The 17,842-nt window shown below is 38.4% G+C and overlaps 1 protein-coding gene across 1 annotated transcript in view; it reads right to left on the bottom strand.

Moving 5' to 3' along the window:
- Positions 1-17,842, bottom strand: part of LRRC69 (leucine rich repeat containing 69) — a 114,224-nt gene that overhangs the window by 11,931 nt on the left and 84,451 nt on the right. Inside the window, 1 exon segment of the mRNA XM_053713176.1 lies at positions 5,538-5,717. Coding sequence (XP_053569151.1) covers positions 5,538-5,717 — 180 coding nt within the window.

The raw sequence follows: 17,842 nt of genomic DNA, 5'->3' as shown, positions 1-17,842 counted from the left end.
AGTCTAATAACTTGCATGTTAGCATCAGAAATAAAGGAATTGGCTAGTTTGAGAGCCTTAATCCTATCTTGTATCTCCTCCATTGGAGTCTTTACTAAAATTGATTCAGAGAAGGCATGGCACCAATAAGATGCCACACTTGCTACTGTGGAAATACAAACTGCAGGTTGCCATTGAAGACCTTGATGAACATACAAACACCAATGTTACTTATAATTAAAACAAAATAAGTGTATAAAACAATATCCTATTGACTCTTATCTTAGTCCTGTTTATCATTCAGGGGGGATTTTAAATGTTGGTTCACACTCAATATGGAGTCAGCTCCTCGCCAGGTATTCGATTTGGATACAAACTTTCTCTGTGAACAACAATCACAAGACAAAGGCGCCTCCTAGTGTGATAATGTTGATACAAGATGGACTATGTAAGTGACAAATAGATACTCACAAATGGAGCAGCACCCAAGAAGCCTGATGAAACAAACAGAGGTCTGAGAAACGCGTTGCTATCTGTGATTTTAATATCAGAGTCATATGTTTGACATCTGTTTTATAATTATCATGAAATATTGGAAATTTTTAACTACTTTTTAGAGTCTGAGTGTATTTTACCTATTGAGGACACCTGGGAGACTGGTACCCATATTGGGCCAGTGAGCTGGGACACTTCAAGTTCCCAGAGTGTTTGACTCAGCACAAATGGGTGCTGCTCCATTTGTGAGTATCCATTTGTCATTTACATAGTTCATCTTGTATCAACATTATCACACTAGGAGGCGCCTTTGTCTTGTGATTGTTTTGTTTATCACAGAGAAAGTTTGTATCCAGATTGAATACCTGACGAGGAGCTGACTCCATATTAGGTGTACCAACCTTTGATATCCTCCCTGAATGATGAACAGAACTATCACTACAAAAAGGACATTTTCACCTTTGGATCCAACTAAGGAGTGATATCCTGAACAGATAAGAGGCCATAGGATATTGTTTTATACACTTATTTTGTTTTAATTATATGTAACATTGGTGTTTAGTAATACTCTCATTTTTCATCCAACAGTTATTTGGATATATATCACAATACAACCCACAGTAGGGTTGTTATAGGATTTTTTAGACCCTCCTATTGTGTATTGCGCCCCCTAGAGTTGACACATAGTGTGTACAGCAGGTTATTTAAGAGTCTTTGATGAACATACATCTTCTTCAAATAAGCTTCCAGCTTTCTGTCCATGGGATCCTTAAAGGAGCAGCTATCCTCTATAGGTATTACAGTTCTCTTAGCCAGAGTAGAAATAGCCCCTTCTACTTTAGGCACTGTGCACCAAGAATCTTTAATGGAGTCAGCAACAGGAAACATCTTTTTAAATACGGGGGACAGGAAGAAAGGAATCCCTGGCTTCTCCCATTCCTGTGAAATAATCTCCGTCACATGGTCTGGGACTGGAAAAATTTCCACAGAGGAAAGAACATCATAGTATTTATTAAGTTTACTTGTTAGGGTTGACAATGACAGACGTATTAGACTCGTCCAAAGTAGCCAATACCTCCTACACAAAGGTGTTCAAGCTTAAATCTGAAGTTTAATTCTTCAGCATCAGATGAAGGAATAATACTGTCCGAATCTGAGATTCCAACCTCAGAGGCTACTGACGTATCCTCCTCATCAGACTTATGAGGGAGGGTAACCTGCGTAGCAGTAGGTGGAACAGAAACCTTACTATCTTAATGTCTAATTTTCCTCTTGCGTTTTCCCAGCATAAAAAAAGCAGATAATGCCATAGATACCGCAAAAGATACCTGTGCAGCAAAATCTGCAGGCAAAAAAACTCCTCCAGGAGTCTGAGAGGAACTGCAGGGCACTGTATTTGATGCCATAGAGGCTTGGGACGTTTGAGGAGAAACCTGTGGCATTGCCTGAACAGCATCATCCTGAGAGACATTGGGTTGAGAGGGCAACAATTTATCTTTAAATTGAAGTGTTCTAGCTAAGCATGCAGCACAGAATTGCATAGGCAAAACAATTCGTGGCTCTAGGCATAACAAGCATTTGTCAAAAGACACATTGTCTTGGTCCATGTCCATAATACTAAACAAAAAATTCCCCAAATTGTAGAATTTGTTTTAAATACACTGTCACTTTAAGAATTTTTAATACCAAAGCCGCTTAACGTTATGCAAAAATTCTTTAAAATAATAAACCAATTAGGCCCCCTATACCTCAGAGAGCCTGAGGTGCCTTACCGTAACACTTATACACAATTTGTCTGCCAGAAGTCTCTAACGATCGTAAAGTAGATCGACATTGAATAGACTGAAATTCAATGACACCGCTCCGCTCTGTGAATATCTGACAGCAGAGAGAAGTCACATGACCGTCAGAGAGAGGAAACTACGCAGCAAATAAAAGGCGTGCGTTTCCCTCTGCCTACAACACCGGAGCTTAATTTACCCAAACGCTCAAGCAGTCTGTCAGTTAGCCTGTTCTAGCTAAGCAAGCAAAGAAAACCAACTGCCAAATTTTAAGTTTATACATAAATACCTGTATAAAACATAAGCCACACACATACTAAAAAAGTATTTCAACAAAATTAGCCCAAAGAGGTAAATCGTCCCAATAAAGAAAAAGGTTAACCCCTAGGGATCAATTTATTATAGTGCGAGCGGACATGATACAATGTAGTGTATCATGTCCGATGCACATCGATAAATGCCGACAGCATGCGCTGTTGGCATTTATCATTGCACCAGCAGTTCTTGTGAACTGCTGGTGCAATGCCGCCCCATGCAGATTTGCGGCCAATCGGACGCTAGCAGGGGGTGTCAATCAACCCGATCGTATTCGATCGGATTGATTTCTGTCTGCCACCTCAGAGCAGACGGACAGGTTATGGAGCAGCGGTCTTTAGACCGTTGCTTCATAACTTCTGTTTCCGGCAAGCCGTACGGAGCTTGATAAATTAACCCCCAAGTCTCAACATACATAATGTGCCTGCCCACTGCCAAAGAAAATCCTGTATAAAGGATTTTAAAAATGTCCCCATCTACTGCATATGACATATTCTTTTGAAGTGCAAGTCTCCAAGATCTAGAAGACAAAGCACTTACCTGCAGTCTAGCTGTCCCGCAGGAAGACAGCTCACAAGGCGTGAAAGGATACATACTCCTTACAGAGACCTGTAGAAAATGAAAGAACAGAGTAACTAACTCTGGCTTTTTGTACCATGGACAGCATTGTGTTAGGAAACAAAGCAAGGACTACCTCACAACTTCCTAACTGCTTAAAAGCCACCACTACTCTACTGAAGAGATTGACGTGGACTCAGCTAAACCCAAATCCTTGCTTGCAGGGAAAAGTACCCAAAAAAGGAATTTATTTCTTCAGACACCAAACTTCACTTCCTCCATTGACAGAGGCAAAGAAAATGACTGGGGATTATGGGTAGGGGAGTGACACTTAACAGCTTTGCTGTGGTGCTCCTTGCATCCTCCTGCTGGCCAGGACTCTCCATATCTTAGGAAAGAAATAAAGTAATATCTTTTATTGGGGGATGTCTTGTAAATTTCGTCAGAGGGGTGGCCCACTGCCTAAGACTTTGAAAACCCCAGACTTATGACACACAAACATTTTCTTTTGTGATTCAGACAGAGCGTTCAATATAAAAAGTTTCCATTTTACTTCTAATATCAATTTTTTTGTTCCCATGGTAATCTTTGTTGAAGAAATACATAGGTAGGCATCCGGAGCACTACATAGCAAGGAATAGTGCTGCCATCCAGTGATCTTGCAAATGGAAAACATTATTGCAAAACAGCTGCCATATAGTGTTCCAGACATGTGTATGCTCCTGAGCTTACATCCCTGCTTTTCAAGAAAATATACCAAAAGGACAAAGAAAATTTGAAAATAGAAGTAAATAAGAAAGTTGTTTAAACTTTCTGAATCATGAAAGAAAAAATGTTGTTTCATGGCCCTTTAAATACAGCTTCCTATACTTTCAGATACAAGTGCAAGGCACAAGCTCATGGTTAACCATTGTGCACAAGTGCTAATAACATTAACTTTAGAAATGTTAACCAAAGTGAAAAGCTCTGGTAAACTCATTGTGACTGCTCATACCACTGGCATCTTAGGGTTTATTTTCACACTATTTCAAATGATTTCATTTGTTTTTGTTCATAGACGCACTGAAGTCATTTTAGTTGTACTTAACATACAGTGGACTAGGTTAATGAATCCTGTAGTCATATCTGTTTTTGCTATTGGTTGGTCCTGAAATTTAAATATTTAACTATATTAATTGGCCAGTTATATGTAATGTCACACAGCATGAGAACCAATAGAAACGCAAGAATAAATAAATTACAATCACAACATTGATTTACACTAGTGTAATTTACACTATTCTCAGAACGCCATCTTTCTCCGTAAACATGCCATGGCTTTGGGATAAATTGGTGTTTGTTCACATTCAAGATCCATTGTACGAGTTTTTAAAAATATCAGCATGAAATATGTGGGTAATTAAAAGACACTAAATTAAAATTACAGCATTTCGTGTTATGTGGTGACAGACTCAGTAACAAATATATTTATAGGTTGTGAAATAAATGGTATCTGTTTTTAATCCATTAAAATTTTAATATATTTGAGTGGTGGCATTATGGGTATACAGTGAATGTGTGTAGGATGTATTATGAATATGCATTATAATGTAAAATTGTTCATTATAATTGTTTTCAAATTTTGCTAGCTTTTCTCAAGAATCAAAATACATAAGAGATATTGATATATTACAGAAAAAATGATCAGGATCCCATTCTGTACAGTGAGAACTTGCAGTTTGCAAGAATAAGATGGCTTATTATTTTTAATGGTAGAAATCTCGCTATTTTACAAAACACACCTAGAGCAAAACTATTTTTTTTAGAATAAACAAAGTTTGAAAAGTGTATAATGAACAATTGTACCGTTAAAAGCATATAAATAACACATCCTACACACATGTACTGTATACCCATAATGCCCCAGCTCAAATGTATGAATAATTAATTTACAAGTAGTGTTACTATTCTTTTGGAAGTGAAAAGGATAATTTCACATATGTAAATTGGCATTATCATATCACACTGTACAAACACATATTCTAGTTGAAGGGCCATTGTATTCGTGATTTGCATTTGTTTAGCGTGAAACTGGTAGGTTTCTGGTAACTTGTCAATGACAAACACAGTTTACTATCTACTCTGATAATCTGCTCTCGAATTATATTTGCACTTGAGCAAAAAATAACTTTACTTTCAACTTGAAATATGAGCGCATGCATGATCACAGTATACTTGTGGTATCAATTTCACTTTAGTACAATTTACTCTAGAAATCTCATGCAAAATAGCTCCCCACTTTTCAGGGGATAAACATAAAGTTGTATGCAAATACAAATAACTTAAGTACAATAATAAAACTTAGAGTTGTTGTGTTTTTTACTTTTATGTCCCTTTAAGACAATTGTACAGTATTATAATATGTATTACCTTTTTTACATCCACAAATTTCACACATTCCAGCCACATGTCTAAAAACCATTGTCCACAAAGAGCACAGACATTTTTACTTGAAAGCATTGTTCTCGCTTCTGGATGTTTAATAATTTGTTCTCTTAGAGATGAATCTCTGTTTTGTAGATCTTTTAAAATGAGTCTTGCAGTTATTTCCTTAAAAAGAGCAGATGTTTATATATCAGAGAAGCAGCAAGTGAATTTGAACATGGTAATTTTGCTTATTTTTAAAATGACTTTAAAAGTTACATATATAAAATCTAAACTATACTTAAAGGGACAGTCAACACCAAAATTATTATTGTTTAAAAAGATCCCCATTCCCCAGCTTGTCACAACCAACAATGTTATATTAATATACTTTATTATATTTAAACCTCTAAATGTCTGCCTGTTTCTAAGCCACTACAGATAGCCTCTCATCATATGCTTTTTTATTAGCATTTCACAACAGGAGACTGCTAGTTCATGTGGGTCATATAGAATATATAAAATTGTGTTCACGCTGTGGGTTGTAGATGACACTGCACTAATTGACTAAAAATGCAAGATAATAAAGTCTGTCAAAAGAGGCTTAGATACAAAAAAATATATTAATATAATCATGTTGGCTGTATAAAACTGGGGAATGGGTAATAAATAATAATAAATAATTTTGGAGTTGACTGTCCCTATTTCTATGTTTTGTTTAGGTTCCCCTTTATGAGGGACAGACATAAACCGAAAGACCCACAATTTTCAGGTGATATAAGTTCTCTCCTTTGCCTGCCTTGTAAAAGAGTAATCCAGAGATATAATGGAAGGATGGTTGGAGAATGCTACCTAGGTCATTTTCAGTTTTGTATTTTTATAACGTGTGCAGGCCTTCTTTTTTACTATCGTGGAAAAGGCAAAATATGACATGTTTTAATTAGTTAAATTTACAGGAAACCCAAACATTTTCTTTCATGATTTTTTCATTTTCAACAAGGGATACCAAGAGAACGAAGAACATTTTATAATAGAAGTTAATTTAAAAGTGTCTTAAAATGACATGCTCTATCTGATTCTTGAAAGTTTAATTTTGACTTTCCCATCCCTTTAAGTCCATAAAGTATGCAAATAAAATTGCAAATGTGTATCTGATAGACTGGAATATCACTGTTGAAAAAGTATTAATGTAAAGTGTATGATAGGTGTGAAATCATGAAACACCATTAGAAAAGCATGCAATAAATGAGGCTACTTATTGCATTGAATTTGAAACCCCCAAAGAGCTAGTTTAAAGAAATCTTCCAACAGATAATACATGCGAAAGCCATCAAAAAGAGAAGGTAGGTGCCAGAGTGTGTGGAGTAATTTTTGGATGAAAAATACTCATGTCCGAAGAGCAAGATCACTGAAAATAAAAAGTCCTTCAAAGAAGGGGGACTTTGTATTTACATAGAGGTTATGAAATAATTTACCTGATGGTTATGGAAAAAAAAAAAACTTTCTCCAAAATGTATTCAAACTATTAAGCACTGGGGGGGGGGGGGGGGGGGGCGGAGCTCATAGACAAAGCAATAGGACGTGCACTATGAGAGCTCCTGACTTTGTTACGTTTTTTTGGGCTAGAATCTAAAGATATTAAAGACCCATCTACAAGATATCAATGGTAACATAAGTTATTGATACCAGTTTGGAGTCTAGAACATACAATATGCTCGCATTCTGACTTATGCTCTTTGGATGGGATCACGCGGTTGTTTTTGAGGCTTAGATTGCCAAATCCACCCGCACTAATATAAAAGAAAGAGCCACTTGAGACATAGCTGATCATATACACAACAGTCAAATCCTCAATATGGAAGATACTCACTAAATATTGTTTGCCCTCTTTGCAAATCTAGAGAAATAGCTCCTACGAGAGTTGGATTCCTTACCTCAGATCACCAGTAAGGAACATGCGATACAGTCGGAGGTAGCAAGTGGCACAAGATCTATGACCTACAGTAGCCCTACGCTGCATTCTACGGGCTATACGCTTACCCAAGATGATCAAGTGGGTGGTCTTCCGCTAGAACTGTTTAGAACGAAGGATACTATTCTCTTGCCAATTACCTGCCCGCAGAGAGAAGGAGCCGAAGCCCAGGAGCGGAACTTTGTTACTAAAGGTGACCATTGGCTGAGCCCGGTGGAGGTAGTCGGGAAAGGTAAACGGGGCAGATATGTGCAGCAAGATATGGGAGGAGGATTTGGAGAGACGCAACATTGCGGTGTTAAGATTATCCCAGAAGCCAGCTCAGATGTATATCGGCTATGTCAAATATGGCCGTTTGATACCGAGAGTATGGGAGCTCGAGATAGCAGATATGATGCAATATGGGGACATTCTTTAGCTTTGGCTATAACACCTGAAGCAGCAGGTTGTGATGCACTTGATACACTACTGGAGATCTCCTCTCAAGAGGTAGAAGCCTGCTGGAGTACCGGTGTGAGGTAGGCAAATAGGCCCCATTTGGAAGTGACTGCGTCACTCTACTAGTGGGACAATTGGATATTATTGCTCTCTTACTGAGGGAACTGTAAATGAAGGCCATAAGATCTAAAATCCTGGATCGTTGGTCATATGTGAGAACCTTGGTCTAGTCTATAGTTGTATTTTACTTAAAGTTTAGTTTTGTTAACTAATTATGACCATTCTATAATAAGTTCATTATGCACATGTAGATTACTACATTACTCTAGTTAAAGGGACACTGAACCCACATTTTTTTCTTTCATGATTTAGAAAGAGAATGCAATTTTAAACATCTTTCTAATTTACTTATATTATCTAATTTGTTTTATTCTCTTGATATTCTTTGCTGAAAAGCATATCTAGATATGCTCAGCAGCTGCTGATTGGTTGCTGCACATAGAAGCCTCGTGTGATTGGCTCACCATGTGCATTGCTTTTTCTTCAACTAAGGATATCTAGAAAATGAAGCAAAATAAATAATAGAAGTAAATTGCAATGTTGTTTAAATTTCTATTCTCTATCTGAATCATGAAAGAAAGATTTTGGGTTTAGTGGCCCTTTAACATTTATAAGCCTCTCCTTGAGGATCTGCATACAGAGTGCTAGCGCATTTAGCTTTTAGTACATAACTCTAACCCTTAAAGCTTATACTAATAATCCCCTCTTAAGATTGATTGGCTATAATATACAATATGTTTATTAGTAATACCAAAGCTATTTCTCTTTCTGCTCCTCATGTTTTTAATAGTATTTCATTGAAGCATATGTAATTTTATTCTTATATGTGTAAGAGGTTAAATCTCTATCTCAACTATAGAACTAAGTAGAATATTGAACAATTTCTATATCTGCACCTCACCAAATTTACCATCTACTATTTTCTGGAATCTCAGAAAACGTATGCCTGGGTAGAGGGTGGCTTCCTAGCAGAACTTCTATGTGATTCTATATAGCTATCAGGTTTTCTTACTAGATGGGAGTCAAGCCTTAACTACAGATATACTAGTGAAATATGATTCCTTTAGCTTAACCTTCATAAGCAAGTGATTCAGACCTGCAAGAGGTCCCTTCATAAAGATATGGAGTAGCCTTAGCGAAGTGTATAATACATAACCCTTGTTCTTCAGAATCATATGAGTATAATTTATGATATACTGAGATTAACTACAGATAGTTTGATATGTTTTTTGACTAGTTGTCCGAACCTTAGTTATACTGGTGCATCAATCATACCTCAGACTAAACGAGCCATATTACACCACTCAATTGTATCTAGCTGGACTGGTCTATATTACTCCATGTAGACAATTCATATATAACATTATATCTGTTTGCATATTATCTGATAAAAATCTTTACATGTCTAGGAAGTCTTTGACAGGGCTGATAACTGTATTGCAGTATCTTTGATAGTTGGTTATATGAGGGCTGTGCCATCAGTGGCAGAGATGGCGCAGCCTAGATTTCATGTCAAATGACAGCAAGGAATATTTATAATGCTGATACCTTTCCCTGCCCAAGACTCTATTCATATATGGTGACCAATAATATATCTCTAACAACACTTCCATAGGACATTGATAATTCCAACCCCAATTAGCACCCCATCTCAATGCCTGTTTTTAAAATATTTATAGCACTATATTACACAGCTGCTTTAGCTTCCATAGTACTATTTTACCAATCCTACATCTCTTCCCCCCCCCCCCCCCGCCAGAGGATGCTTACACTGTAAGCATAGGAAAATGTATCCCTCAAAACCATCAGTTATTCCTGCTTCCCCTGAAACCCCCCAAACTAAAAGTCACGTTTTAATGGTTACACCATGAGAGACTCCTACCTACTATTTGGGGATCACATATCACTAGTGGTTTAAATGTTTTGCAAGGGGATATAAGGTTGTATATACTATTCAAAATATCAAAAAATGAGGTACCATATTGTGCAGTCATTGTCTTCCTATAAATTATTGTATTGTGAAATATTTCCACCGATTGTTATACTGTCATACAGCAACTCCTATAGAGTATTGTACCTTGTAAAATGTCTGCTACTCCATGACATATGTACATTTTGATGCATGTTGGAAAACTGATTGTCTGTATTCCCTAAATACCTCAATAAAAAATGTATTTAAAAAAACAACTGCCAAGCACTGTCAGATATGTGTCAATACTAAAGAGGGATATTTATCTGAGACGTATTTATAACTTTACTTTATTGCTTCATTTACAAAAAATAAAAGTAAAAAACAAACTACATCCAAATAAATACATAAATAATTAGCTCTATTCATTTACAGCAGTTTATTTTCCCAAACACCACATCCCTTTATGTGACTATGTAATGAGTAATTGCAGTGAGCAAGGTGACCTAATGCTACGTAACATGTTTGCTCATTCTAGGTAAGTTTATAGAAGCAAGAATGCTACCAAAAAAAAGTAAACAGATTTGGTGATTACACACCTGTAAGCTTATTTGTTATTTGATCTTAATACGTGCATGATACAACATAGTCAGGTGTTGTGCTGAAATGCATTCCTTCATCACACTGCTTAAAGATGTAATTAGTATATTAGAGTAAAAGATCAGTTTCTAATTTTAAAGGAGGACATAAAAAAGATTGCAAAAATATAAATGTAATTAATTTAACAAGAGAAACTATTGATATGGAAGGGAATATGTACCTGGTCCTGGGTTTGTGCACAGTCCAAGTTTTTTTCTTTTTAAATTACAAGTTTTTTGTTTTTTTACTGTCTTGCAATAAATTAACATACTAGGTAAGTTCACAAATCTTTTGAATGCTGCAATAGTTTGTTAGCTGCCAGACTCTACCCAACACTTACCATATTTGGAGAAGCCAATCAGGATTTACTACTGGAATAGCTAAAGTTAGCCATTTTTATTTTGTTAGTAAGATCTCCGTTGTTTGATAGTTTATTATCTTATCATTTCTGTTCATGCCAGTTAGGGATAGATATGTGTCAGAGTCAGATTTGTGAAGCCCACCTTCTGCACATCTAGTTCCCAGAATTGGAAAACTCTTAATTTTAAGGATTAAATTACAGGAAAATGAGGCAAAATAAATCAAAAACATATTGCAATTTTTTATTTTTTTGCTACCCTTAATTAAAGAATTTAAATTACTGTCTCAAAGTGTTTACTTGAAGGTTAAACAGAAGGAATATTATGGTGCCTGGTTGCTTGTCTTATCCTCCAAAATAACAGTGACAATATCCATATGTTCTGCCAACAGCTCTGACACCTGTATATCCTGCACACTTTCATCAATCGTGATTCTTGACAATAACTCCATGATTAAGATCAAACTTAAAGGAATAGGAAAATCAAAATTAAACTTGCATGATTCAGATAGAGCAGGTCATTTTAAGACACTTTTAAATTCACTTCTATTTTTAAATACGCTTTGTTCTCTTGGTATCCCTTGTTAAAAAAAGAATACACACATATCCTACACTTGTGGGAGCTGTAGCTAATTGGTGCTTGTATACATTTGTCTTTTGTGATTGGCTGACTAGATGTGTTAATCTTGCTGGCAGTAGTGCAATGTTGTTCCTTCAGAAAATGATAACAAGAGAACAAAGCAAATTTGATAATGGAAGTAAATTGGAATGTTGTTTAAAACTGTATGTTCTATCCAAATCATGAAAGAAAATTTTGGGCTTTCCTCTCAGTTTAAAGGGATATGAAACCCAACAAAATTATTTTATGAATCAGACAGAGCAAACAATTAAAAAAAAAAAAACTTTCCAATTTACTTCATTTATCAAATGTGTTTTGTTCCCATAATATATGCTTTGTTGAAGAGATACCTAGGTATTGGTCTGTAGTACTAAGGTAGAAAGTAGTGCTGCCATCTAGTGCTCTTGCAAATGGATAACATTCTTGCAAAACTGCTGCCATATAGTGCTTCAGACACATGCACGCTCCTGAGATTACATCCCTGAAGTAAATTAGAAAGTTGTTTAAAGGGACAATCTACTTGAAAATGTTTTATGTTAAAAAAATAGATAATCCTTTTTTTTACCCATCCCCCAGTTTTGCATAACCAACACAATTATATTAATACACTACCTTATACAGATACCTTGTATCTAAGCCTCTGCAGACTGCCTCCTTATCTCAGTTCTTTTGACAGACTTGCATTTAAGCCAATCAGTGCTGAGTGAGCACAATGTTATCTATATGACACACACGCATTAGCTCTGTCTAACTGTGAAAACTGTTAAAATGCACTTAGATAAGAGGCGGCATTTAATAGCTTAGAAATCAGCCTATAAGCCTACCTAGTTTTAGCTTTTAACAAAGAATACCAAGAGAAAAAAAGCTAATTTGATGATAAAAGTAAATTGGAAAGTTGTTTAAAATTGCATGCCCTATCGGAATCATTTTAATTTTAACTTGACTGTCCCTTTTTAAAAAATGTTGCTATATCTGAATCATGAAAGAACAATTTTGGGTTTCATGTTCCTTTAAGCATCCAACCTCATGTCTATAAATCAGTTTCCTCTGCCAAGGCAATCATCCTAAAACTCAACACCTTGTATTATTCCTAGCAATCTAATTGTGTATGAGTCAGAACAATATGTATTTCTTTCATGTAATTAGCAAGAGTCCATGAGCTATTGACGTATGGGATATACATTCCTACCAGGAGGGGCAAAGTTTCCCAAACCTCAAAATGCCTATAAATACACCCCTCACCACACCCACAAATCAGTTTTACAAACTTTGCCTCCTATGGAGGTGGTGAAGTAAGTTTGTGCTAGATTCTACGTTGATATGCGCTCCGCAGCAGGTTGGAGCCCGGTTTTCCTCTCAGCGTGCAGTGAATGTCAGAGGGATGTGAGGAGAGTATTGCCTATTTGAATGCAATGATCTCCTTCTACGGGGTCTATTTCATAGGTTCTCTGTTATCGGTCGTAGAGATTCATCTCTTACCTCCCTTTTCAGATCGACAATATACTCTTATATATATACCATTACCTCTGCTGATTTTCGTTTCAGTACTGGTTTGGCTTTCTACAACATGTAGACGAGTGTCCTGGGGTAAGTAAGTCTTATTTCTCCTGTTAAGTGTAGTCAGTCCACGGGTCATCCATTACTTATGGGATATTAACTCCTCCCCAACAGGAAGTGCAAGAGGATCACCCAAGCAGAGCTGCTATATAGCTCCTCCCCTCTACGTCATACCCAGTCATTCTCTTGCACCTAACTAATAGATAGGACGTGTGAGAGGACTGTGGTTATTTAAATTAGTTTTTATTTCTTCAATCAAAAGTTTGTTATTTTAAACAGCACCGGAGTGTGTTGTTTTTTCTCAGGCAGCATTAGAAGAAGAATCTACCTGAGTTGTGTATGATCTTAGCGGACGTAACTAAGATCCATTTGCTGTTCTCGGCCATTCTGAGGAGCGAGGTAACTTCAGAACAGGGGACAGCGGGCAGGGTTCACCTGCAAGGAGGTATGTTGCAGTATATTATTTTCTAAGGAATGGAATTGACTGAGAAAATACTGCTAATACCGATGTAATGTAAGTACAGCCTTAAATGCAGTAGTAGTAACTGGTATCAGGCTGATATGTGTGTATGTTTGCACTGAAGTATTTCTGGGGAATGGCACTTCACTAAGAAAATACTGTATATATATAACTTATAGCCTCTCTGCAGTGAAAGCGACTAGCAACAGGCTTTTTATTAACATCTCATATATTTATATTTAAAACGTTTACTGGCATGTTAATCGTTTTTTCTCTGAGGTACTTGGTGAAAAATTTTCATGGGCATTATTTTTCCACATGGCTGTCGTTTGTTTTGAATAAAATCAGTTTACTGAGCTTCCCCACTGTTGTAGTATGAGTGGGAGGGGCCTATTTTGGCGCTTTTACTGCGCAGTAAAATTCAGTCACAAGTCTTCCTGTTCTCCCTGCATGATCCAGGACGTCTCTACAGAGCTCAGGGGTCTCCAAAACTAGTTTTGAGGGAGGTAATCACTCACAGCAGACCTGTGAGACTGTGCTTTGACTGTGATAAAAACGTATATATTCTTATTGTTATCCGTTTTTTGGTATTAAGGGGTTAATCATCCATTTGCTAGTGGGTGCAATCCTTTGCTAAATTAATAAATTTAATGTGAAAATTTGGTTTCTATAACTAATCCGGTTCATGTTATTTCAACTGTGACAGTTTTTTTGTGTGCTTCTTAAAGGCACAGTAACGTTTTTTATATTGCTTGTAAATTTATTTGAAAAGTATTTTCCAAGCTTGCTAGTTTAATTGCTAGTTTGTTTAAACATGTCTGACATAGAGGAATCTCTTTGTGCAATATGTTCAAAGGCCAATGTGGAGCCCAATAGAAATCTGTGTACTAATTGCATTGATGCTACTTTAAGTAAAAGCCAATCTGTACATGTAAAGAAAATTTCACCAGACAACGAGGGGGAAGTTATGCCGACTAACTCTCCTCACGTGTCAGTACCTGCATCTCCCGCTCAGGAGGTGCATGATATTGTGACGCCAAGTACATCAGGGCGGCCATTACAAATCACTTTGCAAGACATGGCTAATGTTATGACTGAAGTTTTATCTAAATTGCCAGAACTTAGGGGTAAACGCGACCACTCTGGAGTGAGAACAGAGTGCGCTGAAAATACTAGGGCCATGTCTGATACTGCGTCACAATTTGCAGAACATGAAGACGGAGAGCTTCATTCTGTGGGTGACGGATCTGATCCAAATAAACTGGATTCAGACATTTCAAATTTTAAATTTAAGCTTGAGAACCTCCGTGTGTTACTAGGGGAGGTATTAGCGGCTCTGAATGATTGTAACACGGTTGCAATCCCAGAGAAAATATGTAGGCTGGATAAATATTTTGCGGTACCGACGTGTACTGACGTTTTTCCTATACCTAAAAGGCTTACAGAAATTGTTAACAAGGAGTGGGATAGACCCGGTGTGCCTTTCTCACCCCCTCCTATATTTAGAAAAATGTTTCCAATAGACGCCACCACACGGGACTTATGGCAAACGGTCCCTAAGGTGGAGGGAGCAGTTTCTACTTTAGCTAAGCGTACCACTATCCCGGTGGAGGATAGCTGTGCTTTTTCAGATCCAATGGATAAAAAGTTAGAGGGTTACCTTAAGAAAATGTTTGTTCAACAAGGTTTTATATTGCAACCCCTTGCATGCATTGCGCCTGTCACGGCTGCGGCGGCATTCTGGTTTGAGTCTCTGGAAGAGACCATTAGCTCAGCTGCATTGGATGAGATTACAGACAAGCTTAGAGTCCTTAAGCTAGCTAATTCATTTATTTCTGATGCCGTAGTACATTTAACTAAGCTTACGGCTAAGAACTCCGGATTCGCCATTCAGGCGCGCAGAGCGCTGTGGCTTAAATCCTGGTCAGCTGATGTGACTTCTAAATCTAAATTGCTTAACATACCTTTCAAGAGGCAGACCTTATTCGGGCCCGGTTTGAAAGAGATTATCGCTGACATTACTGGAGGTAAGGGACATGCCCTGCCTCAAGACAGAGCCAAACCAAGGGCTAGACAGTCTAATTTTCGTGCCTTTCGCAACTTCAAGGCAGGAGCAGCATCAACTTCCTCCGCTCCAAAACAGGAAGGAACTGTTGCTCGCTACAGACAGGGCTGGAAACCTAACCAGACCTGGAACAAGGGCAAGCAGGCCAGAAAACCTGCTGCTGCCCCTAAGACAGCATGAAGTGAGGGCCCCCGATCCGGAAACGGATCTAGTGGGGGGCAGACTTTCTCTCTTCGCCCAGGCTTGGGCAAGAGATGTCCAGGATCCCTGGGCGTTAGAGATCATATCTCAGGGATATCTTCTGGACTTCAAAGCTTCTCCTCCAAAAGGGAGATTTCATCTTTCAAGGTTGTCAACAAACCAGATAAAGAAAGAGGCGTTTCTACGCTGTGTACAAGATCTTTTACTAATGGGAGTGATCCACCCGGTTCCGCGGTCGGAACACGGACAAGGGTTTTACTCAAATCTGTTTGTGGTTCCCAAGAAAGAAGGAACCTTCAGACCAATCTTGGATTTAAATATCCTAAACAAATTCCTAAGAGTTCCATCGTTCAAAATGGAAACTATTCGGACAATCTTACCCATGATCCAAAAGGGTCAGTACATGACCACAGTGGATTTAAAGGATGCGTACCTTCACATACCGATTCACAAGGATCATTACCGGTACCTAAGGTTTGCCTTCCTAGACAGGCATTACCAGTTTGTAGCTCTTCCCTTCGGGTTAGCTACTGCTCCAAGAATCTTCACAAAGGTTCTGGGTTCTCTTCTGGCGGTACTAAGACCGCGAGGAATATCGGTAGCTCCGCACCTAGACGACATTCTGATACAAGCGTCAAGTTTCCAAGCTGCCAAGTCTCATACAGAGTTAGTACTGGCATTTCTAAGGTCACATGGGTGGAAGGTGAACGAAGAAAAGAGTTCTCTATTGCCACTCACAAGAGTTCCCTTCTTAGGGACTCTTATAGATTCGGTAGAAATGAAAATTTACCTGACAGAGGACAGGTTAACAAAACTCCTAAATGCTTGCCGTGTCCTTCATTCCATTCCACACCCGTCAGTGGCTCAATGCATGGAGGTAATCGGTTTAATGGTAGCGGCAATGGACATAGTTCCCTTTGCACGCCTGCATCTCAGACCACTGCAGTTGTGCATGCTAAGTCAGTGGAATGGGGATTACTCAGATTTGTCCCCTATGCTGAATCTGGATCAAGAGACCAGAAATTCTCTTCTATGGTGGCTCTCTCGGCCACATCTGTCCAAGGGGATGCCCTTCAGCAGACCAGATTGGACGATTGTAACAACAGACGCCAGCCTGCTAGGTTGGGGCACTGTCTGGAATTCCCTGAAGTCTCAGGGATCATGGACTCAGGAGGAGAGTTCCCTAGCGATGATGGAGGTCTCAAAGATAATTCTCTGGGCAGAGTCTCACTCTTGCCACCTATCAGCGATCCACATCCCAGGCGTGGAGAACTGGGAGGCGGATTTCCTAAGTCGCCAGACTTTTCATCCGGGGGAGTGGGAACTTCATCCGGAGATCTTTGCCCAAATACTTCGGCGTTGGGGCAAACCAGATATGGATCTCATGGCGTCTCGCCAGAACGCCAAGCTTCCTTGTTACGGGTCCAGGTCCAGGGACCCGGGAGCGGTTCTGATAGATGCTCTGACAGCACCTTGGAACTTCAAAATGGCTTATGTGTTTCCACCCTTCCCGATGCTTCCTCGATTGATTGCCAGGATCAAACAGGAGAGAGCATCGGTGATTCTAATAGCGCCTGCGTGGCCACGCAGGACCTGGTATGCAGATCTAGTGGACATGTCATCCTGTCCACCTTGGTCTCTGCCTCTGAGACAGGACCTTCTAATTCAGGGTCCTTTCAAACATCAAAATCTAATTTCTCTGAAGCTGACTGCATGGAGATTGAACGCTTGATTTTATCAAAGCGTAGATTTTCGGAGTCAGTAATTGATACCTTAATACAGGCTAGGAAACCTGTTACCAGGAAAATTTACCATAAAATATGGCGTAAATACTTACATTGGTGCGAATCCAAGAGTTACTCATGGAGTAAGGTTAGGATTCCTAGGATATTGTCTTTTCTACAAGAAGGTTTAGAAAAGGGTTTATCTGCTAGTTCTTTAAAGGGACAGATCTCAGCTCTGTCAATCCTTTTACACAAACGTCTGTCAGAAGTTCCAGACGTTCAGGCTTTTTGTCAGGCTTTGGCCAGGAT

The sequence above is a fragment of the Bombina bombina genome, chromosome 5, assembly GCF_027579735.1.
Source record: "Bombina bombina isolate aBomBom1 chromosome 5, aBomBom1.pri, whole genome shotgun sequence".
Lineage (NCBI taxonomy): Eukaryota > Metazoa > Chordata > Amphibia > Anura > Bombinatoridae > Bombina > Bombina bombina.
Note: the sequence above shows the minus strand (reverse complement) of the source record. Positions and strands in the feature narration are given on the sequence as shown.